The sequence below is a fragment of the Alternaria arbusti genome, assembly GCF_024043155.1.
Source record: "Alternaria arbusti strain BMP 1465 chromosome Unknown scaffold_8, whole genome shotgun sequence".
Classification (NCBI taxonomy): domain Eukaryota; kingdom Fungi; phylum Ascomycota; class Dothideomycetes; order Pleosporales; family Pleosporaceae; genus Alternaria; species Alternaria arbusti.
Window position 1 is genome coordinate 1,102,026 of NW_026249948.1, and position 24,510 is coordinate 1,126,535.

A 24,510-nucleotide genomic window follows, 5' to 3' on the forward strand; every position below is an offset into this window, starting at 1 on the left:
CCAGTCTCTGAAACGTAAGCTCAAGTCGAGGCAAATCTTATCGCGAACCATAGCTCGCTCCACAGATCTCATCATCACTTGAATCAAGTGATGCAGGGCGGTGAAGCTGCCTTGAAGCTGTTCCATACGGAGTCTCTCTGGGCCGCAACGGAGATCGATCGCTTCTGAGGAAAGGTGTTCCAAGCGCAGATACGAACAGGTATCTATTCGAATGGTCTCCAGATTCGCGAAACTCCGAAGCGCCTCGGTGAGCATATCTTCCACGGTCGACGCATGTATGCCAGGGTAAGTCGTCGAAGGCGGGCCGGTTTCGCCGCTGATCGATAGAGTCTTCACGAACCGCGAAAACCTCTGATGGTGAGCGTAGCGCAACAAGACGGTCAAGCTCTCCGTGTGGGGTATCACCACAAGATGAGTGAAGAAGCGTGATCCGAAAGTGAAGGCCGAACGATGGCTGAGAGTGCGACAGCCCAGTCGAGTCTTTCGCAATGAGTCGTCGTCCAAGTGGTCACAGACGCTGCTGAACAGCTCCTGATAGTTGAGAACGCAATTAGCATACGATCATTGCACCGTGCGTCAGAGCGCACTACTTACAAGAGGCAAGTCAAGGATCCGGAAGAAGCTGGGGCCGTGCAGACTGAGAGCGCTGAAAGCGACACTGAGCTCGTCCATGGTGTCGCCGTTTCAGCTGACTGCGCAGCTTGCGCGCCTCGATTGAGCGGGAGAAGCGCGGATATTGAAAGTGCGCAGACGGACTTTGTGGGTAACGGTTGTTGGGTGTCAACTGCTTGCGCGCGCCCACCTGATAGCGCCAAGACTGCGCGTTTGCTTGTGATCAATCCATCTCAAGTCTTCCAACGATATCTCAACCACCTCACATATCAACACAGCCTAGAAACGAAAAAGGGACTGATAAGAGGTAATAATAAATGTACAGACATGGAAGAAGTCTATGGTCCCAGACCCAAAAGAGACATGATTACCCAAAGTGCAACGCCGATAAATGCAGCTCCTGATATCGCAAACGGGCATGCTCCTGAACTCCAAAAGCATTGAGTGATACCCAAATCAAAAGCCAGACGTGCACATCCTGATACAGGGTCCACCGTCAATACACCTGATTGTACTCATCTCTCTGGTACATTATTCGTGCCAACATCAACCCTAAAAACATTCTAAATCTTCCTCTTCTTTGTGTGAAACATGTTGTATTCTACCCTCTTCCTCTTCGGCGCCGGATCGGCCGCTGCCTGCGCATTCGTCGGCTTCGGCTTGGGTGCGCTGAAGTGCATCCCAGGTGGTAAGGAGGTCCGCGCGGGTGGTGGCGGCGCATTGCGTTGCTGCGGTGCAGGCCTCTGTGTAATGGTCGGGCGATTCGCGGATAGTGACGGCGCGGGCTGAGTGTCCTGCTTCTTGGAAACGGACGCGGAAGCTTGCTTGGACACTACCATACTTTTCGGAGCCTCATTCTCCGCCATTCGAACCATCCTCGCTGGTGCTTGCCTGACGTTGGTCTTTCGCTGAGCTAGAAGATGTGCTGGAATTTGGCTCGCTTTCGGGCGCTCACGGCCATGGTCGAACATGCCGCGCTTCAGTTTGTCGAAAGCGGCTTTGCCCGTCTTTGAAGGTGCACCCGACGGTTGCCCCCAGCTGCTGGTAGTGCGTCCAGTGAACATCTTGCTTGCGCCGGCACCGTATCCAAACCTGGTCTCGACGATCAAGGTCTTGTTCTGTCCGCGATCTTTCTGTAGCGCTTGCATCTGCTGTTTGAGGGCCTCTTTATCCGCCTCTATCTCCAGTTCTGCATCTTTCTTCAACTTGCGATACACCTTGCTCCAGTTCCGAGGATCGCGCGGCTCATGGGGCTTCGTCTCCCAGTTCGGAATGTCTCGCTTGATAAAGCGAAGCCATATCTCGCCCGTTTCGCCGAGTAGTTGTGGGCAGTTGGCCTCGAGCTCGAGCAGCTGATCGGGGCTTTGTATGAATCGGAGGACTGGCTGGAGGAAGGAGTAGGGTAGATCGCCGACGTCGCGGAGCATATCGATATTCTTGATGAGGCGCTGTCGAGCCAGCTCGAAGAGGCTTGCGACGGGCATGGTGACGGTGATGTTTATGCGGAGGATATATCCAAAAGCGTTGCGTAAGATAGTGTTGTGAGGCGAAATGCAAAGATCAAACGGGTCGGGATTTGAAGGGTTTTGGTGGTAGAGAGGTGGTTTGCTGACAGGTTCGTCGGTGTTCGTTGATAGGGTGTTGTCTATGTAATGTGAATCATGGACAGGCGGAACGAGGGCGGCGTGAACCGTAAATGGGGCTGAGGACCCCACGGGGCTCACGGCAGCATGTTGGTGGGCTAGTCCGGATCAAGAAGCTGGTTGTAAGAGTGACGCTTGCCAGAAGGATGCGAAGCGATGACCAGGAGAATGATGAAGAGAGTGAAGAGTGAGTGAAAGTGTAGAAGGCGTAGTGGTCGGTCTCTGACGTCTGATCATAAGCGCTAGCGGACCCCTGCAAACGCGTTGATCGATTCAACTCTTGGACCTCAGCATCGCGACTTTGACGACGACGACGTACAATACCACAAACAACATCTCACCGTTCTTCGACCATTCGGAAAATATGGCGATCAACGACTGGGGTCTGCTTTCCCAACCAGATGAGGGTAAGGCGTCTTTCACTCACTACCAAGCTCCGACTAACTCCAGCAGATGCGCTGCACAATGTAGCCCGCCTACTAGCTGTCGAAGCACGCCCATACACAAACACGGCCAGCCGCATACTCAAGCCAGACTTCTTCGAGGATGCGCGCCCCAGACAACTTCCCTCCCCGCCCCCGGATGCCTCAGGCGCAGAGGAAGAGGCCGCAGCAGTCGCTGTCGAGCGCGAGCAACAAGCGCACAAGATCGAGATATGGCGGAAAGACATCATGAACGAGCTATCACTGCTGGACTTTGCGATTGTTCGATCCGAATTCACCACGAATAGCAACCACACCGAGCGCGCGCGTTACGCCGATGAGAAGACGGCCATCGAGGCAAAGCAGGAGCACGTGCGCAAGAACATAGAGAACCTGCGCGTCAGACTGGTCGAGGCGAAAGAGACGCTGGCCGTGCGCAAGACGTACGACGAGCTCACGGAAAAGATCACCAACAGCAAGATGCTGAAGCCACGGGACGAGCAAGCACACGCCCACGAGAAGCTGGACCAGGAGATAGAGGAGCTCAATTCAGAAGTCCGGTTGGCTAAGGCTACCTGGAAGGAGCGACGCACGCAGTTCGGACGAATCGAGGAAGAAGCACGCGGCATGTTGCGCATGATCAAGGACGAGAAGGAGGAGGCTGAGCGCAAGGAGGGCATGATGAAGGATGGTGACGAAGATGGCGAAGGCGAGGGCAGCACCTCTAGAGGAGACGCTAGCCATGCCGGTACACCGCGACCAGATGGTGGCATGACACCTGGGCATGCCAGCCAGAGCGGAGACGGCTCTTCGTCCCTACGCGTACCACCACAAGATCGCCTGAAGCCTCTATCACGGGAAGCTAGCGCCGCGCCCTCACCTGCTAGATCTGGTGCCGCCGATGACACAGAGATGGCAGAGCTTGGAGCACACTCAGGAGATGCCAATGATGGTGACTCTTCTGGTCTGGAAGAGGGCGAGGATCTTGAAGATGGGGAGGAGGATGGCGAAGATCGCACAGACACCAAGATGGACGAATCGTGATCACATGTAGATGATGATTCTTTGATGATTTGATTGCATAGCGCGGTGTTCGGGTATCATTCCATCATCTTTGTACTACTACCATACGGCAGTGGTACCGACTATCTCTTCGGTAGCTACGAATCTAAGAAGCTTCACGCATGGCCGCTTTGCCCTTTTCGACAGCCTCTTTCGCCTTGGTGATTTCCTCCGGTGATGCCTGGGCGCCGCCTTCTTTGTTGTTCTCCTACAGATTGTTAGTATGGGATACCCAGCCCATAGCATCCTGAACTTACGAGCTCCTCCTCCAGCCGCTCAACTGCCTGCTCAATCTTGGTCTTCATGCCAGGCAGGACGTTCTTGGTCTCCTGGAGTGCTTGACGCTACACCACAGTTAGTAATCATGTTTGGTATCAGGATGGCCGAGACTCTGTACCTCTTGCTTCAGGGTGTATTCGCCGTTCTCATCTCCCTCATTGGCTTCAGCCTTCTTGATGCGCGCCTCTTGCTGCTCGATTTCCTTGTGGTAGCTGGCTTCTTCCTTGACAAGGCGGGTTACGACGCCAGTTGCGATTGCGAGTTTAGAGGGAGGCGCCATGGTCAAGATTGATATTGGTTACGGATCGGAGGGTTGAGTTTGTGATTGGGGAAGGCAAAGAATGAGGGTTGGAGGTTTAGTTGAGTTGATTAGTGTCGCTGTTCGTCGTTGCCTGCTTGTAAACATTTGTTCACAGCGGGGCTAGTTGCCCCACTAGTAGAATTAGTCTACAGCTTGGTCTACATGTGTACACATAATGCTGTCAAATCGCACTTGATGCTTGCAGAGTCTTCTCGGTGTCTTTCATTAAAAGATATCTTCGTAGTAGTCGTCTTTTGGCCCGCAATTGGACTTGTCTCGGGTATGCCAAGACCACTTACGTCCGTTTGCATACTAGCCTAGAACGCGTCCCACGCGTCGTTGCGAAAGGAGTAGGCGCGACGAGCCCACCTTCCCTGGCAACCCCTCTACAACATCAACACATTCACCGTTGCTGCCGCATAGAGCACCGCAACCATGTCTTCCCCAGAGAAGCGCCGCTCTCAGCGCACTTCTGCGTCGGCGACTCCACGGCGAAGCGCCCGTGGTCAGAATTCTCAGATATCCGACAGCAGCTCAGCGCCAGTAGGTCCAGAGGAGCAGTTACAGTCCGAAGCTTCTCAGGCGTCGCAACGTGGATCGCAAGCGACTCCTCGCAATGCAAGATTCCAAACCACTTCGACACAATCCCCGCTCTTCTTCCGCTCCTCGCCTGCAAACCCCTCCAATTCGGGGCCAGCGAATGGCGAGGAAGAGAGTGATGGCGGTGCGACACCAAAGGCGTCTGCCATGACGATTGGTGGTATGTAGAGACTGATATGAGCTCTAGTATGCACCGCTAACAGACACAGATTCATCGCCCATCCACTACGCATCCTCCTCTAGCCCTGGCCGAGCCCGCAATGCCCAGAGCAACATCCCTGGAAGCAGTAGCAGCGCTCTTTTCGTAGGCGGCTCCGAATCTGCAGCCCGCAATCGACGAAGCGATATCCACTCAGACGTCTTCGGCACCAGCTCTACCAATCGCCGGCGCAGGCTCTTTGTCGACGAGAATGGCATGCCCGTGCAGGAGGCTTCGGACGCGCCGACCTTCTCCAACATCAATCCCGACACATCAGATGCAGACGTCTTGGGCGGCAACTCTACTCGGGTCATTTGGGGAACCAATGTGTCGCTTGTCGATGCCAGACATGCCATGAGAGACTTCTTGATGAACTTCCGAAGGAAGTATCGCATGGTCCAGGACGGTGAGCTGGCTGAGGGTCTGAGTCTTCCGGACAGTCACCCAGCCATGGCCAGGGAATATGTCGATATCATGAAGATGATGCTGGAACTTGGTGTCACGCCTTTGAACCTGGACGCGCGCAATCTCAAGTCCTACCCGCCGACAAGGAAACTCTGGCATCAACTACAGGCTTATCCGAACGAAATCATCCCCATCATGGACGTGGCGATCAAGGACACTATGCTCGAACTTGCTGAGAAGCGCATGGCAGAATTGCGAACTCAGATGTCACAAGCACAGCGTGCTGCTCAACCTAGGGCTCGCGACTCGAGCTCCCTCCCGCCCATGCTGAGTTCCGATGCCCCTACACCTGGCGCCCCGTCTCCGGCTCCGTTCGCAGAGATCCCGAACCTGGTCAGCGAGGTCGACCAAAAGACGTACAACGTTAGGCCGTTCGGTCTCGATCACACCATCAACTTGCGTGAGCTCAATCCTGGCGATATGGACAAGCTCGTCAGTGTGAAGGGTCTGGTAATCAGGACCACGCCCATCATCCCGGATATGAAGGATGGTAAGTGTATCACAAGAATGTTGAAACTCTTTCGCTAACGCCGCTAGCTTTCTTCCGGTGCTCCGTATGCAATCATACTGTCAGGGTCGACATCGACCGTGGCAAGATCACCGAGCCCACCAAGTGCCCGCGCGCCGTATGCGATTCGCCAAACTCGATGCAAATTGTGCACAACCGCTCCGGCTTCGCGAACAAGCAGGTCATCAAGCTACAAGAGACACCGGATGACATGCCGGACGGACAAACACCCCACTCGGTGTCATTATGTGCCTACGATGAGCTCGTCGATGTTTGCAAAGCCGGTGACCGCGTCGAGATCACTGGTATCTTCAAGTGCAATCAAGTTCGCATCAACCCGCGCCAGCGATCCGTAAAGAACATCTTCAAGACATACGTAGACGCCCTTCACATCCAGAAGGTTGACAAGAAGCGAATGGGCATTGACGTGTCAACAATCGAAGAGGAACTCGCAGAGCACGCAGCTGGTGATATCGAAGAGACCCGCAAGGTCTCCGAAGAGGAAGAGGAGAGGATAAGGGCCACTGGCGCTCGTCCTGACGTTTACGATCTGCTGTCTCGCTCGCTGGCGCCCAGCATTTACGAAATGGACGATGTGAAGAAGGGTATCCTGCTTCAACTCTTCGGTGGCACCAACAAGCAATTTGAGAAGGGTGGCAGCCCAAAATACCGTGGCGACATCAACGTCCTACTGTGTGGTGACCCGTCCACAGCCAAATCTCAAATCCTACAGTACGTACACAGGATCGCACCGCGCGGTGTATACACCTCCGGAAAGGGTTCCTCTGCAGTCGGTCTGACTGCATACGTCACCCGCGATCCCGAGACCAGACAGCTTGTGCTTGAGTCCGGTGCTTTGGTATTGTCTGACGGCGGTGTATGCTGCATCGACGAGTTCGATAAGATGTCGGAGGCAACGCGATCCGTTCTTCACGAAGTCATGGAACAGCAGACGGTTTCCATAGCCAAAGCTGGTATCATCACCACTCTCAACGCCCGTACCTCGATTCTGGCATCTGCCAACCCCATCGGATCGAAGTACAACGTTAACCTTCCCGTTCCGCAGAACATCGATCTTCCGCCTACGCTGCTTTCGCGTTTCGACCTGGTATACCTCGTCTTGGACCGCATTGATGAGCAGAACGATCGTCGCATGGCTCGCCATTTGGTCGGCATGTATCTTGAAGACACGCCCGAGAATGCTAACAAGAACGAGGTTATGCCTATCGAGTTCTTGACTGCCTATATCTCATACGCGCGCTCGAACATCCACCCCAAGATCACTGAGCCCGCATCAAAGGCTCTCGTTGATGCCTACGTCGCTATGCGCAGCCTTGGTGCCGATATCCGCTCGCAAGAACGAAGAATCACGGCCACCACACGTCAATTGGAATCCATGATCCGTCTCGCAGAAGCGCACGCCAAGATGCGCCTATCAGAGGAAGTCACGGCCGACGACGTTCACGAGGCTGTCCGCCTCATCAAGTCGGCGCTCAAGCAAGCAGCTACGGATGCACGCACCGGCCTGATCGACATGTCACTTCTCACCGAGGGCACATCGACCAGCGACCGCCGTAGGAAAGAGGATTTGAAGCGTGCAGTGCTTGCCTCGCTCGACGAGCTCGGTTCTGCTGGCCAGAGTGTGCGCATGAACGACCTAGTCAAGAAGGTGCGAGAAGGCGCCAGCGAACAAGTCGAGAACCAGGAGTTCCTGGAGGTGCTGCGTAGTGCCGAACTTGAAGGTGCTGTGCAGATCAGTGGTGAGGGCATGAGGAAGATGGTCAAGAGGGTCGTTGGCACTTTCTAGGTCGACTACGAAGGCATGGCGTTTGAGGGGTTATGGGACTGGCATACCTCATGAGGTGATGATGCGATGTGGTGGATTGGGTAGTTTAGCAAGCACTTTGTTGTCGCCTTGCATTTGTATAGACATAGGGTCGTCTTGAATAAGGCAACGAATGATCTACTTTACTCAGGAAAACTTTCGTGAGCGCCCCTAGCGCCGACTCCCAACACGTGGTGTAAGCCCTGGCCCCGAATGGTCCTGCATGAAGGCAGCACTTGCGACCCCGCATTCCTACCCTCTGCCTTCAGCCTAGTAACATGCCCCGACTGGCTGCTTCTTCACTCTTCGGCATCGTGTCATGTCCACCTCCAGCGTTAGCGAAGCGTCCGATCCGTCCAAACTAGAACAGAGTGTTGAGACGCTGAACCCAACGTTCTGTGTTACGTGCAGGAGGCTTTCTACACTGCCTGAGGATCTGGATTCCAAAGGATTTGTCCCCGTTGAGTATACCTTGGAAGACATCGCCGAAGCCGCAAAGCGAAAATGCTTGCTCTGTTGCCACTTCCTCACCTTCCTGGAGTCGGGGGACGGTATCGAAAACATTGCTAGAGACAGTCGTTTCCATGCGTATCTTAGTCACATAGCAGACTGCCCATCCTACGACGCATCGAATCTGCCCGGCCTCACACTGATCATATTTTCGATTCTTGGGTACACCGGCATCGACAACCGTCGTTTTGGACTGCAACTCGAAGTCGCCGAGTACAACCTTTTGGACGGAACGCCATTCGTGTATCGGAGATGTGAACTCAGTGCGCTGCCTCCGGTACGTGTCACGACAGCTTTGACTTCTTGGACTGGCGACGAAGCACATCTCCGCACCATCACTGAATGGATACAAACATGTGAGAAAACACATTATACTTGTCATCAGGAGAGGCTCGGGAGGACTGGTACGTTCGTACCGACCAGACTCATCGATGTCTCAACCGCCGATCTACCGCACCTTACAACCGCAGCCAGACTTTCCGACAAGAAGGACCGTAGATACATCACTTTGAGTCACAGATGGCAGAACGAAGACATGCCTAAGCTTCTGACTTCGAATCTGCACGAGCTGCTTGAAGGCATCAAACCGAATAAATTACCGGCAGTATTTCTAGACGCTATTGACTTGTGTCGAAGACTAAGCGTACCCTTCATATGGATCGATGCACTTTGCCTTATCCAGGATGACCCCACGGACTGTGACCAGGAGATATCGTCCATGGGGGAAATATACGCTAATGCGTTTGTGCACGTGGGAGCAACAAGGGCCTCTAATATACCCGGAACAGGACTGTATACAGAATTGAACTCAATCGGCCTCGCATCATTCTACATGGACTTTCAATGGGGCCTACTGAGGTTCTCTCGTGTTGTTCACGAAGTCACTGCGGTAGAACGTATCAACCAATCAGTACTGATGTCGCGCGGTTGGGTTTTCCAGGAACGACTTTTAAGCCCCAAGTCTATTTACTTTGACGATCTGCTTGGATGGGAGTGCACACAACTAGTCACCACCGAGTTACATCCGGAAGGCGCACCGAATCTTACTGTGCGAACTGGTTAGGGCTATGACTTGCCGTTCAAACTATCTAGTCTTCTCGGGCGACGGAATACCCTGGACAAAGGTAAAGAAACAGTTGATCATCACATGAGATGGCTAGCTCTTGCGCAATGGTTTTCGGGTTGCAAGTTCACATACGACGAAGACGTACTACCCGCCATATCGGGGTTAGCAAGAGCATTCGAGGCGAAATTGCAAGATCGGTACGTGGGTGGTATCTGGTACAAGGATCTTGTCCGAAGTCTACTTTGGGCACATCCTTCGACGTGGAATATCTCAGACGACCAAGCAGTGTTGCTTCAAAAAGGCCGCGGAGGTTCGTAAGCTCCTTTGCTACTCGTACCCAAGAGTCGGACTTGTCTAATCCTCAACAATAGCACCTTCGTGGTCTTGGATTTCATTGAAACAACGCGTTATATTCTTATGGCTAGGACCCATATTCCAACAGCTGTCCGACCACCAGCCCGCGCATGTCCTTGGAGTGCATATAGAGTATGTTCGGGATGATCAATTTGGGAGAATATCCTCCGGACGTCTCCAGCTCGCATGCTACATGCGAAAAGCCTCTAACAGACCAGCAAGAAACGGAGCGTCGCATATTAACCAAAGGGTTCTGTACAGCGAGTGGACCGAGAATTTTGATGACGGCCGACAATCGTGCGCTGGCTGCTGGTTCTGTGTGCTTCAACTTCTTGAGGCTTATCGTCTATACCCTGACGACGATAACGACGGGATAGAATGGGAACCGGCGTACCTACTCGGTATCATCTTGGAACCTGTCGACTTATCTCAGCGACTATACCGAAGAGTCGGGCTTTTTGTGCATCCGTGGGGAGAGTATAACACAAGCCAAACGAAAGAGCTTTGCCCGGAGTTCGCGGACGTTGCCCGTTTGGAGGATATGGAGCAAGAAGAGGTCACCATTATCTGATGAGTAGTGGATGGATCCTTCTGAACTGCAACATCATTTATACCAAGTACGCCAATTGCTAATGTAAATCACATTGTCCCCTTTTGTAGTTCTCCTGCCAAAATCTCCGCCATTTCGCCTGCCGGCCTGTCTCCGCCCATTTCCCCGGGTCATCGATATTAACATACACATCAGCTTCGTCCTCGCCATCTTCGCTGTCCTGCGAAATCATTCGAATAGCAAGACGTTGCGATGGTCCCGTTTTATGCCATATGATGGCTTCCAGAGCAAACGCGATAGGAGATTCGAATTGAGACAGCAGATTCGAAACCAGTCAATTCCTGCACTCGTTCAGCTCGACTTGGATTGAGTTTTGAGATATCTCATATATGTTGATGGAGTGACAGCCGTGAGTATAGAACTGGAATCCAAGCCCTGTGAGATTCGGTACGCGTTCTTGCAACAATCGCACGAGACACGTATGCGTGCTACTCCATTCGATCGGGCCGGTAAGCGTGATATGATGCAGATGATTCATGCGCTGCGGAGCATGTCTGATCAGATGGTTTAACCAGGGCTGTAGGTCCTGCGAATTGACTGACAAGACGGTGTCACGGAGGAAAAGCTCCTTGGCTTCATTGCGGATGGCCTTGTTTGATGCTATGAGGGCCCAGGGTCCTCGGGGCTCGACTGGAGAGTCGGCTTTGTAGCTGCAACGATCTTCTTCTTTGCACATGCCTGACCACTCGGGATTCGCGCATAGCAACCGCGTGTTCGGATTGGTACGGCGGCAGGGATACCACACGAACGGTGGTGGCTTTCTGGCTTGCGATGAAGCTTCTTCCTTTATCTTTACACGTCTGCGTACGTGAATGTGTAACAAGTCGCGTAGGTAATCGTAAATTTGAAGGCGCATTTCAGTTGGGAGGCCTTCGAACGTCGCTCGAGGGTTTCGGGGTGTGTTGAAAATAGAGGCAGGATGTACTTCCTCGATGTTTGAATCGTCGCATGCTACGGTTTTCCTCTTCTTCCTCTTCTTGTTCCCTTTGTTATTTTGACGAGTCGATTCAATGGAAGCCGCTCGAGACATGCTGGAACTGGCTGATGACGTGTCGTAGTAGTCATCATAATCGACAGCCTTTCGCTTCCGAGTTGCGCGGACCATTGTAGAGTGACAGATATCGTGAGTGGTATCGAGCTTGGTCGGCATATAACTAGGTATGCTTCACTCACCCCTTGCATATCAACCAAATGCGTGGCTACGGCACGGCTGGCACAGTTTCCAGGCAGCGACGCACCCACCTATCGGAACCTGCGAGTATATGCATCATATCTTACGCGATGTTACACTGCGTCTCTCTTGGGTGGTACTGGATGTCAGCGTTGTACCTTTACCCCAAGCGATCACAGATGGAGAAACACGTGTTTGACTTTCCAGGTGCGAGCTGAGTCAGCCATGAGCCTCGGCATGAACCATCTACAGTGGTTTGCTTCCCACAGCGTCTGCAACAGTTCGCGCTCACATTGAAACTCTACGATGCCTGACTTGCTTTGTGAAAGCGCCGTGAAAGCTCGATGTACTCGAAACGATAACCCTCATTATTTCGCCAGTGCTTATCGATGACTGGATAGCTGAGAGCCCGACGAATGCCCACTTCCATAGCTTAATACAACCATTACCCCGACTCACACGAGACATATCACTGGCACCATGAAGACGTCCAAGTACGCACCAAAGACGCCTGCCGAAAGTCTAGCTCAATCGAAAGCCGAGAAGCTCAAACAGGACAAAGATCGCGTAACGCGTTTGCTAGGACGCGTCCGCTGGAAGGCCGAGATGCTCATGGTGTCCTACTTCCGCACCATGGAGATCGTACAGGCAGCTGCGCAGGAGAATGAATACCACCAGTCCCAACACGCAATGGGAAGCGGCGCATCGAGTGTAAGCAGCTATCAGCCCCGTCACCCCACCCGTCGCGAGACTGACACGGCGCAGAAACAAGCCGAATCCATGTTCAAAGTCGACTTCTTCGAATTCTACACGCTGCTCGAGCGCTACATCACAGACTGTCTCGCCATCTTCGGTGTTTCCGTCTCCGCCTCTGCGCCGCGCACAAACTTCAACGCCCTACGTTACGAGACCAATCCCGATCTGCACCGAACGCGACCGATGGCTTCGCATGCCTTCCACGCCAATCTTCTAGAAGCTTTAGACGATGAGAAGAGCCCATTGGCAGGGTCTTTGGGCCTACAGGACGTTCGTGTACAACTAGGCATTGCGAAGGAATACCGTAATGCGTGGAAAGATGCTGATAGCAAGGCAAACATCGCCAGCGGCGACGCGCGCGCGAACCTCTCGCTTCAGGATCTACATCTAGAGCATATGTTGCGCAATATCATTGGTGGATGTGACCTTGCTCACGAAGCAGTGCAGCAGCATTCCGATGGTACTACGAATGGTGTTTTGACTAGTCGAGACTTCGAGCCTAAGACGTCGTATGGATACACTAGCATGGAGATTGAGGATACGCCTTTTGAATATATGGACGATGCCATGGATCTGGACTGAGGTAAACGACTGATACAGAGTGTCACGATACTCGGTCATTGCTAAAGCCGATCGACGGCTCACGATGTAAGTTGCTACATTCTCTTTCGTGTCTCTCCCGCTACCTTGCTACTCCCAAGTCAAGTCACTGCCTTCCTATGTGCTCAGTCTCTCCTCAATACCACCAATAGCCTCAATCGGGCTCGTCGGCCGATGTTGCTCAATACCAATCTTTTGCATCAACTGCTCCTCTTCGTGTCCTTCATCCTGCAACACACTATCTGCGCGATATCTGTTGCCATCCGCTCTGGCCGCTGTCTGCTCAGAAGCAAACTTCTCCTGTTCCAACTCCCACTTGCACCTCTCCCTGCAATCCCAACACACACTCCTCTTACACACGCGCATGTCGTACTTCCACTCATGGCGGTTGAGCATCTCCTGACAGTGTGCACAGTCCATCGGGATGACAATCGTCTCCATATCGCCACGTCGACGCGCAATGCTAAGACCCTTGCTAGAGCGAGTGTTGATTTTCATATCTCCATCGCTACTGGCATCGATGCCGTCGAATACAACGAGTTTGTCGACTTTGCACCACCAAGCTGGTCGATTGCCAGCTTCTGTCCGCGCACGAACGGACGTGCTGGTGAAGGCGCCTAGCTGTGCGCCTGGACCCGGCAGCCAGCACCCGTTCGTCGTCTGCCGTGGTGGTGTGAAAACACGCGTCTTCTCTTCCTCGATCTTCTCCTTCTTCGCCGACATGTTCAATCGTTCCTGCAGAAGCGCTGTAGGCGACCGCAGAGCAGCTTTCGACTGCGTTTTCGAATTGCGGATCAAATCGTACCGCTTCTCAAGCTCGGAGCGTGGCTTCGAGGAGTCGGATACTAGGTTCGTTCCTAGGTTCAACTCTGCAGGCCGTTTCAGGCGTGCTATCGAGTCTGTGCGTTGACGGGGTGAAGAAGTCGATGTCGATACGGTATGCTTCAAAGAGATAGATGAGTTCTTTAATTGATGATGGGCGTCATTCAGAGCGAGGGACGTGGGTCGGGATTGTGGTGGGAGGCTGTCCTCGTCTGAGACATACACACCAGAGTCTCGGTCGCGGGATTGCGTGGCACTAGTAGTTGCGGTATATACTGGCCGTTTGAGGGCGCTGTCTTGGTCGTGCGCAGAAGGGGAAGGCGCGGGTTTTACTTGCTGTGGAACGGCTCCCTGGACATGTTGGATCGCTGCTGTCTCTTCCTTCGCAACAGAAACGAGTCTCTGTGTCGCAGCAGTGCCTTGAGGCTGGCTCAATGGCGACGGTTTTGGTGGCGGTGCTGGTGCCTCCTCTGTGTCGTCCAGAATCAGCTTCTTCGAGTAGTTCTTGACCGGAACCTGAAGCTCTCGCTCAGGCTCTTGCATCAAAGGCTCCTGCTCTCCAGCAGGCGGCGTTGCGATGAGAGGCACGGCTTCCAACACCTGATCAGGCTCCAGCGGCATGGCGTCATCGTCGAAGAGGAAAACTCCCGAATCCTCGCCATCAGGATTCAGATCCAGGTTCTTGGCTACCAGAGGGATAACCATACTAGAGTCTTGAGCTGCTGCATCTTCGTTGAGTAGCGGTGTCTTGGACGGATCAGGCTTGTTGCTCTTCCAGAACGCGAAGGAAGGCATGTTGTTTAAGGAAAAGACTGTGGGCCGATTGCTATCGGTAAAAGGAATGAGTGAATGAAGGAATGACTGAAGAGCAGTGTCTTACTCCCATCCTGCTACCATCTCACTCTTTACATACCCTCAACCCACCACGCCGCCTCCAAGCTCTACAAGCACAGCCCCCGCAACCCACGCGTCCTCCAATACCCCTCCCCATCTTCACATCCTCTAATTCCACTTCCCGGTTCCCTAGATAATCTCCTTCCACGATGCCAAATGGCTATCTGACGTCTGTATGCTCGCTCAATGTGGAGGTGGTGCAATGCGAAACGCCGACAGCCGGGATCTAACTGGCGCATTGTTTGACGACATCCTAGCCCGGCCCTGTCTCAGACGCGACTGACGTTCATGCGCACCAGGATAGTAGCTGCGGCGTATCGATAAGAAGGATGTGGGACGGGGATGCGGTTTATGCGTCGTGTGCGGCAGGAGGGGTGGGTGTTGGAGGTTGATGACGTGCGAGTATTTTGACTGGAGTGTTTTGAAACATTTATGAAGGGGGACTACGTGTTTATGCGCATACACTCCTTCGTTATCGTCTTAAAGTCATCGTGTGATGATATCTCGGTAGCTATGTAATGCCAGCCTGACGAAAAGCCTTACACAACACGTCCCTTCACCTGCTTGATGTTCTTGACGTTGATGTCGCGCCATCCCGCCGCGGCGATAAGAGCGCATCCCAACATACAGATACTCGTGATGAGCATAAGCCGCTGCGAATCAGCATACGACTGCGCAATCCCAGTCCTTTCGGGCGATCCCCACTCGTACGACAGCTGATTAGGCAACGAAGCGTAGATATCAGCGACATTGACGCCAGCCGGGACGTTCTTGACAAGGTTGTTGTAGAAAGTTCCAGTCCAGATAGCGGCCGACACTGTGCTTCCGACTGCACTGCCGATAGAGCAGAAGAGGTTGAGAACGGCGATGATGACGGCCATGTGCTGATGGTCGGATGGCGCCATCATAGCCAGCTCGCCGGCGATGACAATCGTGCCCCCTGCGACAGCAGTGAAGATCTGCGTCATCACGATGAAGCCCACTGATGTGCCCGGCTGCCGGAAGTGGATCATTAGCCCAAGGGCCAGGATGTCAATCGGTAGTGCGAAGAAGACGGCAACCCACTTGAATCGCCCTGTGATCCTGATTGCCGGTCCGACAGCCGCCAAGCACCAGAAACAGGATACGACGCGGTAAATACTCTGGACGTAGCTGGCGGTGGTCACGTTGAGGTTCCAGACCACCTGCAACATTGACCCGAAGTAGCTTCCCCAGACCGCGCTGTTGAAGTAGACGAAGACAAACATGATGCCGGCGAGGAATACGGTACGGTCCAGGAGCAGTTTGTACGGGATGAATGTGACAGGTGCGAAGAACCTTTCCCAGATGGGGAATGCGATGAGCAGGATGAAGCCAGCTACGATCATTCCGATGATCATAGGACTCTTCCACTTCTCCGCTTGGTAGCTGTATAAGCTGAACGGCAGCAAGAACAGCGCCATACCTGCTACCAGTATTAGGATACCAACGGCATCAATGTCGACGCAAAACTTTTTGATGGCTGTAGCGCTCCAGTCGATGCGACGTGGCTCGAGTAGACCCTGTTTCCGCGCCTTTCTGTCGTTGAAGAGGACCAAGGCAGCGAGGGGTGTGACGACGACGGGTATGATGATGGTGAAGATGCCGAAGGCCCAGCGCCAGCCCGGTCCGGAGAGCACGGATTGTGCAACGGGACCGCCGATCCAGGTTGTGATTATGTAGGGCGAGGTTGCGAAGGAGAGCATGAGAGCGCGATTCTTGAGGGTCGAGGTATCGGCAATGAAGACGGTCAGGATGTAGGAGACTGCTTGTGACCTGGAATCTCGTTAGCGATACGCCTTTCAACCTTACCTGGCAAGAGATAGGGGGTGCTTACCCAGTGGAAGAGAACACCTGAGCCGCAGCATATGTCTCCACGTTCTTACACGAAGCCATCATAATGTATCCCACCATCCACACGCACAGCGAGAGCAAGAGTCCTTGAGGCCGTCCCCACATATCCAGTAGCTTGGCTAGGGGGATCTTAGACAACCCGCCGATGATGGAGGACATGATTCCTGTAGCGGCTGTAAGGGAGTGAAGACGGAAGGCGCTGGTCACGTATGGGTTCATGGCGCGAATGACGACTTCTTGAAGGGCGGTGACGAAGTAGATCCACCAGATGCTGTGCAGATGTTAGCGGAGGTATGAAGATAGAAGAGCGAGACCGACATGACATAGGCGCCGATGAGATGGTATTTCGTCCATACTGTTGCCGCCGCCTCGACGGCTTTGACACCGGCTTGGGCGTTGCTGGAGAGACTTTCTTGATCGGTGGCCTTGTCGTGAGATGCATCAGTGTGTACACCTTTCTCTGTGTCGGCCGCTTGATGAGACATATCGGCGGGCTCGACAGAGTCGGTAGCCTGGTTCTTGGAACGAGAGAGGAACTGCATGCTGTCTGACACCGAAGCGATGGCGCAGTCCGGCCAGAAATGAGAAGAAAGGATCAACGAAGAGGCCTACTACGCCCAATCACTGTATGTTACAATGCGTTCTTATACTTTCTCGAACATTCAGAACCCTATTCCACCCGTTTATCACTCGTATAAACCCACAGAGCCGCAGTCTTGAGGCCACCACAGGCCACTGCCGACCCTCCAGGACCAGGACACTGGAACCGCCTTCTACATTTCGCACCTATGACAAGGCTACCAAGGCGGTTTCAAGTACTTGGCAGTGCTTGGTCCCGGAACATCGATACTTGAAGTAGCATTGAGGATGCGTAAAGTGGAGTGGTGGTGTTCGTGAAGGTGCTAGCGCGGAAAATTCGATCTGATTAGATGCAGAGATAATCTTATCAGCGGAGATTCGGAGCATTGAAAGTCCGGGCGAAGCTCGGATCTTGGACGGTATGGAAGGAGCGCAACGTGTTGTTTACTGGAGGCGCGATATTGAGAAGGAATTGCTGCCACGTGTCTTTGTCGCTTTCCTACCTTGGTGACTATGTGTAAATTTGTAAAGGAGCTGCTAGGTGTATGCTGCTGGTTTAGTCGACGTGAGAGATGTCAGTCGATTGCGAGGGCGCGACGTCAAGATCGAATCGTGATCGAGAGTCGTCCGTTACGTTACATTGGACAGTACTGCGCCCCTACGTTATTACAGTTCTGGCAATGCGCTCCCGTTGTTACAGCGTCTCAGTGATGTTTCGACCGGCTAAAGGGCTATGATGCACATTGAATTAGGAAACCTGCAGCAGGCTACAAGTGCGATGACTGAGTGACTGCACCCGTCTGAGGTGAGACCGTGCCGACCCTCAAGCGTCGACGCGGCAGACAATAACCTGCTCACGAGCATGTGGGATGAAGTCCGTGGGGTGTTCACCTGCGATTTGCAGGATGTGCATGAGAATTGCTTCTGCGCGAGTGCCGACATGCCGGGCATGTAGGCGTGGTGCGCAAACCCCCAGAGGGAAGCTAGCGCAGCTGGCGATCAATCGTTATCACAAGACAAGGTGTGCAGGGCGTGGAGAAAGTTGAAGCCACTGCATAAGACGGCAGGCCACAGCTGACGATGCGATGGGAGAGCCATTCGTCGTGTTCGGGCGATAGCAGGTCTTTGTGCGATGCGCTGGCAGGCGTCGTCGGTTCGTGCCTGAAATGCGCCTCGGGTGCGTCAGCGTTCCCGTCCAGGGCTGGCCGGATGCAACCAGGCAGCTTTGGAGGTGCCCGTCTTCACAACGTTAAACCTCGTCCATCGTTGACTGCAGCGCGTTCAAATGCCCACGCTGTCTGCGCGCCACAGCCCCCCTGCACCGACAGCGACAGCTCACTCCCCGCGCCAGGCCCTGTCCAACGGCCGCACGCCGCGTACTCATTACAGCAGCCTCATCTACTTACCGCCCATTCGCACCCGGACCTGCCTGCTGTCCAGGCCCCAACCAGCGAAGACGCGCCGGAGCCCGCGCAGGATGCCACGAGTGCTGCGGCCCATTGAAGCAAAAGCACGTCCATGATGATGCCTCCGACTGCATCCACTGCCGACGACCTCGACGGCTTCCAGTCCTTGACCGGCGTGGCAGAGAGTGCAGAGCCCACTACGTCAACGCCTGCCCGCGACGACCCCACGAGCAGCACCACCGCCCCAGACATGTCGGCTCCCATGCGTCAACACCCGCTGGTTGCCCAGCGCCCGCCCTTCAGCGTCAACGGCTCGCCCTCGCCGCGCTCGTCGCGAGAAGCCTCGCCCGCAGGCCCTCACCACCGCAGTGCGACGCCCTCCGGCGCCAGTGCGAGGCCGGGCTTCCGCTCACGCAAGAGCAGCGCCGATGCGAGTCCCAGCCGCGGCTCCAGTCTGTCCAACTCTGCTGTCGCCCCGGGGGTGCAGCGTGCTCTGTCCTCCACCAGCATACCGGAGCTCACCCCAACATCGTCGACCGACACGGTGCGAGCCACACGCGCCTCCAAGCCATCGTCAAAACCGAACTCGGGCGACACGACTCCCCATTGGCCCCTCTCACCGCGCCTCAAGTCACCACCGCCGGGCGATGACGGCCGCTCTCGTTCGCGCACCAACTCGCTGCGTTCGCAGATCAAGAAGCCCGAGGCCCAGTCGACGCCTGCTATCGTTGTCCAGAGCTCGTCCCCAGCCTCAGTCTCTCGTTTCCCAGTAAGAGAGGACGTGCCCGTGAGCGACGTCGACGAGCCACCAGCCCAGCCACAGCCACAGCCTCAGCAAACCATCAAGGCGCCCTCGCGCAGTTCCGGCGGCGCAGCTCCCAAGCTGGCAACGGTGCAAGAATCTAGCTTGCCTGCCACACCCGGATTTGATGGTCTAGAGCCGCAAAGGTACGCTTTCCCCGCAACGGCCCCACTGTTTGTCATCGCGACGCACGTTAGACTATCGACGGAGCCAATTTCCGCTGCCATCCGCAAACTTTGTTAACCTCGCTCTTAGCTTTGTTCCCCCAGCGACTTCCCACAGAACTGACCAGGACCGAAATGACGTCAATTCGTCCAAAGTCACCGAAGACCTCAGCACCAAGCACGACACGTCCAAGCACACTGAGAGCGGGAGCGACAGCGCGACCAAGAGCGCCAAGAAGGGCAAGATGCAGGAACAGCGCTCCGCCTACACTCATCGTCCGCACACCGTCTCGGCCAAGCCCTCCCTGTCCTCAATGTCGACGCGATCGCGAGACCCGCCCCTCCGCAACATGACGGTCGAAACCGAGACCGTGCCCTCTGTCGCGCAGCCGTCAATTGTAAACCAAGACAGATCCGTCTCGGGTCGCGTCGACGGCGGCATACGGCTCAAGCCCAGTAACGAGACAATTCGTCCCAAGACCCAGAAGAAGGCCCCCAAACGGAAGGCCGCATCCATCAATGCAGGCACTGGTAGGTTGCAACACATCTCGTACCACTATTACATTCCAAGCCGGCCGGAGCACGGCTCTCGCTCCGGCGTGCACCCGTCATTCGGCAGCCCCGTCTCATACCGCTCATATGACGACCGGCCGTCTTTGTTGACCTTGTCACCCCCAAGTCCAGCGTTGAGCATGGCTCCTTCCCGCCCTCTCCATCTCAGCTATTTTTATCCAAGCACTAACTCAAGTTATCGTACAGCTTCATCCAAGGCAGATGTATTCGAACAAAAGGTGGCCAGCGCCGTCGACGAGGCCGACTCGTCTGACTCGGACGCTACCTTTATTTACGAATCGAATCCTCCCGAGCAGCCAACTCGCAGCCGCCAGCACCACTCGCGAACGCCAAGCATGACGTCGTTAGCCAGCCTCACAGACCCACGACTCCAGATCCGCGATACGCACAAGCATCCAAGCAAGAAGAGCAGCATCAAATTCACGAACCCATACACCAACGCGAGCATTGATGGCGATGACCGCGGCGAAGGGACTGTCCGCATCGGCTCCGGACGAGCGGGCGGAGGTAGCCACCATCACCACATTGGAAGACATGGCCAGGGTCGGGGCGCGCTCAGCCACATCACCTTGGACAGCGACAACTCGGTACCACAATCTTCGCGCGCACGTGGCCCGTCCTCCAGACACACGTCGCAACCGAACAGCCCTCGCTTCCATACTTTCAATGTTGGCAATGGTCACAGCAACGGCAGCAAGAAAAGTGGGGAGTTCTCTGCAGCATACGATATCGACGCCGAAAACATCGCCGATGATGAGCGCACACCTCTTATCCAGTCTGGGCGGAGCCCACGGGCCCGCACGCCTCGCCAGCGCAACACTGCCACTATACGCCAGCTAGAGCGCCGGCATCACCGTGATGGTGGGTGGTGTCGGCGGTTCGCTGGCTGTCTAGTTCTGTCGATCCTGCTGCTCGTCGTCGTATTCTGCGCTGTTGGGCTCGTCTTTGCAACTACGAAGCCGCTCACTAGCCTTGTAGTGCGAGATATTCAGAACGTCGTTGCAAGCCAAGAGGAGATCATGCTGGATCTCATAGTCAACGCTGTCAATCCCAACATTATCGGCGTCACTGTATCTGACATGGACATTTCGCTGTTTGCTAAGAGCAAGCATGTCGGGTCGGACAGTTGGTGGCGCGAGCACGGGAACGGCCCACATGATAATGTAGAAGATTGGAGACCGATCGAGGAAGATGCAATTCCAGATGTCTCGATTACCGGTGTCGACGAAGGAACTGATCCTATCGAGGGCGAACCACGGACCATGCTGCTAGGCCGCATCGCCCATTTCGATTCGCCATTAAACTTTGAAGGTTCCTTTTTCCAGCGACACCGCGCCGAATCTATTGGTGAGCTCCGACTTTCGCACCCAGGGAACAAGACCGAAGCTGGTGGCAGCGAACGTTGGGAAGAAGTCCTGCAGTATCCCTTCGAATTAATCGTGCGAGGCAACTTCAAGTACACACTGCCCCTCAGCACGCAAGAGTTCAAAGTCCCTGTCACGGCAACCCATTACTACGACCCGGATATCGAGCGCAAGAAGAAGCTCGACTTTGCAGAGAAAATAGAAAAGAGGAGGAATCCATTACCTGTATCAACAAAGCCTTGGGGACGTTACGACCGCAGAGCCCTACCGTTCTGGAGTCTCCTATAGCATGTCCTATCCTGTATCACAACATTGCCCGAACCAGAGGGGCCAGCACAACCGTGTGGCCCTAGCAATATCGCCCAAAAGAAACTGATACCCACTAAAAACGAGTTCACGACACAATAGACTTGTCCCGTCCCGGCAATCGCGAAATCAGCAAACGCGTTGCCCTTTTTTCTTTCGGCTCCACCGCCGTTCACGAATTCCTTTTTCGATCTGCAAACCACCACACACCGCCTCCTCCGAACCGGCTGTTCGCATGCTCTCACAGCGAGTGATTTTGAGCGCCCTTCCTTGACCTTGCGCTTCAGCGATGGTGTTTGTATCATGACGTTTTTTCTTCTTCTGCATTGCCCAGCTTTTGGAGGACCCAGCCTCCGTCCCCAGCGACTTTCAGCGCTTTTCTGGTTTTAGCTTGGAGGTGGATTGCGCCTTGCGAGTCCAAATACATTCCTTTGATCTCTCTTCTATGTATCCATAATTTAGCCCTTTACTTTTGGTTCCGGTTGGACCTTTGTTCGTTCCCATAGCGGCTAGGGTGGTGCATCAGGTTAGGTATGGCATGGCATGGTATGGTAGGGACTGGAAAGACATTTGCATTGCGCTGGGAGTATGGACATACAGGAATTTATTAAGTTACTCATACTGATATCTCTTATCTTGGCTCCTGTGATGTACTAAATCTCGATACCCAGGTCATGAAAATCGTTAGGTCCTTGCAGGGCAGGCGACCAGACATACTCCAGAAGAGCGCCATGGATACATCTAGCGGTCAGCCTCGCCACCCTTGCTCTTCTTCGCTTGTTGCTCCGCAGTTCCCTGCGCTCCCGTGGTAGCCGCGACCTTACGCTTCTTGGGCGGTGCCTTGGCAGTAGCCTCAGCGTCCGTGGCAGCTTTGGTAGACTTGTGTGCAGTCTCAGGAGCAGGCTTGACCTCTAGAGTAGACTTCTTCTTCTTCTTTTGAGCGTGTTCTTCCTTGGCCTTCGTCTCGCTTGCCTTGCCCTTGTTCTTCAACTTCTTGAAGATTGCATCAAATTTCCGGTCGTTCTTGCCCACCTTCTCTAAGCCCATGTTGTGCCCGGCGCGGCTGGTATAGAGTTTCAGATCCCATGCTTGTATCTTTCCGGTGCTCACATCCTTTCGATACAGGCCCTCGACCATGTACGCATGTTGGTCGTCGTGGAGGAAGTCACACGCTTTGCGAGGACAAGGGAGATTACTAGCGGGATCAAGGTTGTGCCTCTCTTCCTTGGTGCACCTTGTTTTCCATCTTGGTGTCTGCTTGGGACGAGGGATGGACTCAGGATTAGGGGTTTCCGAGGTAGCTTCCTGCTCTGCGGGGTTGGACTGGCGGCCGGTGTTCTCGTGAGGTCTGTACTGACGTTAATGGCTACTTTCGCCCATCAGGCTACTGACAGAAAAACATACCGGACTCGTGGCGGCTGCAAGATACGATGGGTGTCTTGAACAGGTGGCTCTTGTGGATGTGTACCTTCTTGGGATATCTCGGATTCCTCGCCGGTCTCAAACGCAGCCCACATCGCAGCCTCGAACTCATCCTCGGATGCGTCTGCTGTTGATATTAGAGTTTGTATCTTCTTCGACCTGGTTAACGTACCATGTGTGTTCTTGGAGATCTGATCGTAAGCCTTGATCAGGGCTGGGCTCTTGGATAACTCGCGTTCGGGTTCATCGACTTTGCTGCGAGCTTGTAGTAGTACGTCTGGCTCCAAGCCCCCCAGCAGTTCCTTGGCGGCAGCGAGCTTGCTCGTAAGAGTGTCGAACTTGTCCCGGATCGTGGCTCCCGGCATGTCCTTGAGGGAGACATGGATATGAGCCATCACGGTTGCTGTGGTATCCCCCAGATTGGAGGTTCCATCGCCTTGGCTATCGCCCACCGCAGGTCCTAGGTCATGCATAGACGGGGACATTTCGTTCACTTCTGCCTCTATGTCAGTTTCAATGCTTCACTTCGTGGGTACAAAAACACTTACGCGGAAGAGTTGGGTGCTGGGTATGAGTAGAGGAGAGCAAAGGGCGAGTACAACGATCGTGTAGTATCAATCTGAGGAGGCGCTGAAGAATTGTTGTGGGACGAGGCCAGTGCTCTGTGTGGTGCTATAATGGGAGCCTACGGCGTTTGCAGTGACGTAGTGGTATCGAAATGGAGGTCTGGAGTCGGCTCAAACACATGTGACTGCCGATAGTCTGTCGACAATTGGATTCACGATGGACCGCTTATACACGTCTCAGTCTCGTACTAGAAAGCCGGATGGCTCCGATACGTTCGAACCTGCTCCTATTCCAGCTCCTCTTCCATCTGTTATGAGTCTCCATAATTCCTTGAACGTGAGCCTGTAGCCTGTAGCCTAAACCATGCGGGGAAGGCTCGGGCTGTGTGACAACGCAAATTCACCATTCACTATCTTTTACGACCGTAGTCAGAGCTTCGGCTGGTCCAAGCGCCAGTCTAGCGCTTCCACGTTCTTTTGGACAGCAGCTTCCGCTTTGTTTTCCTTCCTCTCTCTTCAGTCGCACTCTCATCCGCAGGATGTGTGCGACTAGCAACCTTCGGCGTTCTAGCCTGCGCCGGCCGCTGCCGCTGATCGACTGTAACTCTCATCCTTCGATCTTCTTCCTGAAGGTAAGTTCTGGGGATGTCACGTCAACCCTGTGGTATCCAGCTGACTCTTATATCTACAGATTGCCGGGTTCTGGCGCACTCGTATGCGCACAAATTCACGGAACCGAGAGTACAAGTCGACAGAC

At 54.3% G+C, this 24,510-nt stretch overlaps 10 protein-coding genes across 10 annotated transcripts; 5 read left to right on the forward strand and 5 right to left on the reverse strand.

Moving 5' to 3' along the window:
• Positions 1–1,175: 1,175 nt before the first annotated feature.
• Positions 1,176–2,096, reverse strand: J4E86_006759 (uncharacterized protein; the record flags this gene model as incomplete). Its single annotated transcript, XM_051447283.1, has 1 exon — positions 1,176–2,096. The coding sequence occupies one exon, from the start codon at positions 2,094–2,096 to the stop codon at positions 1,176–1,178; it is 921 nt and encodes a 306-aa protein (XP_051301768.1).
• A 523-nt stretch (positions 2,097–2,619) lies between these two features.
• Positions 2,620–3,721, forward strand: J4E86_006760 (uncharacterized protein; the record flags this gene model as incomplete). The annotated part of the gene is made up of 2 exons (XM_051447284.1): positions 2,620–2,662; positions 2,709–3,721. 2 exons carry the CDS (start codon positions 2,620–2,622, stop codon positions 3,719–3,721), a joined length of 1,056 nt encoding a protein of 351 aa, XP_051301769.1.
• A 124-nt stretch (positions 3,722–3,845) lies between these two features.
• On the reverse strand, positions 3,846–4,298 carry J4E86_006761 (uncharacterized protein; the record flags this gene model as incomplete). The annotated part of the gene is made up of 3 exons (XM_051447285.1): positions 3,846–3,947; positions 3,997–4,083; positions 4,137–4,298. The coding sequence occupies 3 exons, from the start codon at positions 4,296–4,298 to the stop codon at positions 3,846–3,848; spliced, it is 351 nt and encodes a 116-aa protein (XP_051301770.1).
• A 456-nt stretch (positions 4,299–4,754) lies between these two features.
• J4E86_006762 (uncharacterized protein) lies at positions 4,755–7,898 on the forward strand (the record flags this gene model as incomplete). Its single annotated transcript, XM_051447286.1, has 3 exons — positions 4,755–5,079; positions 5,129–6,073; positions 6,121–7,898. 3 exons carry the CDS (start codon positions 4,755–4,757, stop codon positions 7,896–7,898), a joined length of 3,048 nt encoding a protein of 1,015 aa, XP_051301771.1.
• Positions 7,899–8,235: 337 nt separating this feature from the next.
• J4E86_006763 (uncharacterized protein) lies at positions 8,236–9,489 on the forward strand (the record flags this gene model as incomplete). The annotated part of the gene is made up of 2 exons (XM_051447287.1): positions 8,236–8,703; positions 8,812–9,489. The coding sequence occupies 2 exons, from the start codon at positions 8,236–8,238 to the stop codon at positions 9,487–9,489; spliced, it is 1,146 nt and encodes a 381-aa protein (XP_051301772.1).
• A 2,618-nt stretch (positions 9,490–12,107) lies between these two features.
• J4E86_006764 (uncharacterized protein) lies at positions 12,108–12,965 on the forward strand (the record flags this gene model as incomplete). The annotated part of the gene is made up of 2 exons (XM_051447288.1): positions 12,108–12,338; positions 12,393–12,965. 2 exons carry the CDS (start codon positions 12,108–12,110, stop codon positions 12,963–12,965), a joined length of 804 nt encoding a protein of 267 aa, XP_051301773.1.
• Positions 12,966–13,100: 135 nt separating this feature from the next.
• On the reverse strand, positions 13,101–14,600 carry J4E86_006765 (uncharacterized protein; the record flags this gene model as incomplete). Its single annotated transcript, XM_051447289.1, has 1 exon — positions 13,101–14,600. The coding sequence occupies one exon, from the start codon at positions 14,598–14,600 to the stop codon at positions 13,101–13,103; it is 1,500 nt and encodes a 499-aa protein (XP_051301774.1).
• Positions 14,601–15,238: 638 nt separating this feature from the next.
• Positions 15,239–17,113, reverse strand: J4E86_006766 (uncharacterized protein; the record flags this gene model as incomplete). Its single annotated transcript, XM_051447290.1, has 3 exons — positions 15,239–16,493; positions 16,555–16,842; positions 16,890–17,113. 3 exons carry the CDS (start codon positions 17,111–17,113, stop codon positions 15,239–15,241), a joined length of 1,767 nt encoding a protein of 588 aa, XP_051301775.1.
• A 1,558-nt stretch (positions 17,114–18,671) lies between these two features.
• J4E86_006767 (uncharacterized protein) lies at positions 18,672–21,747 on the forward strand (the record flags this gene model as incomplete). The annotated part of the gene is made up of 3 exons (XM_051447291.1): positions 18,672–19,504; positions 19,641–20,053; positions 20,282–21,747. The coding sequence occupies 3 exons, from the start codon at positions 18,672–18,674 to the stop codon at positions 21,745–21,747; spliced, it is 2,712 nt and encodes a 903-aa protein (XP_051301776.1).
• Positions 21,748–22,506: 759 nt separating this feature from the next.
• Positions 22,507–23,582, reverse strand: J4E86_006768 (uncharacterized protein; the record flags this gene model as incomplete). Its single annotated transcript, XM_051447292.1, has 3 exons — positions 22,507–23,113; positions 23,170–23,314; positions 23,360–23,582. The coding sequence occupies 3 exons, from the start codon at positions 23,580–23,582 to the stop codon at positions 22,507–22,509; spliced, it is 975 nt and encodes a 324-aa protein (XP_051301777.1).
• Positions 23,583–24,510: the final 928 nt, after the last annotated feature.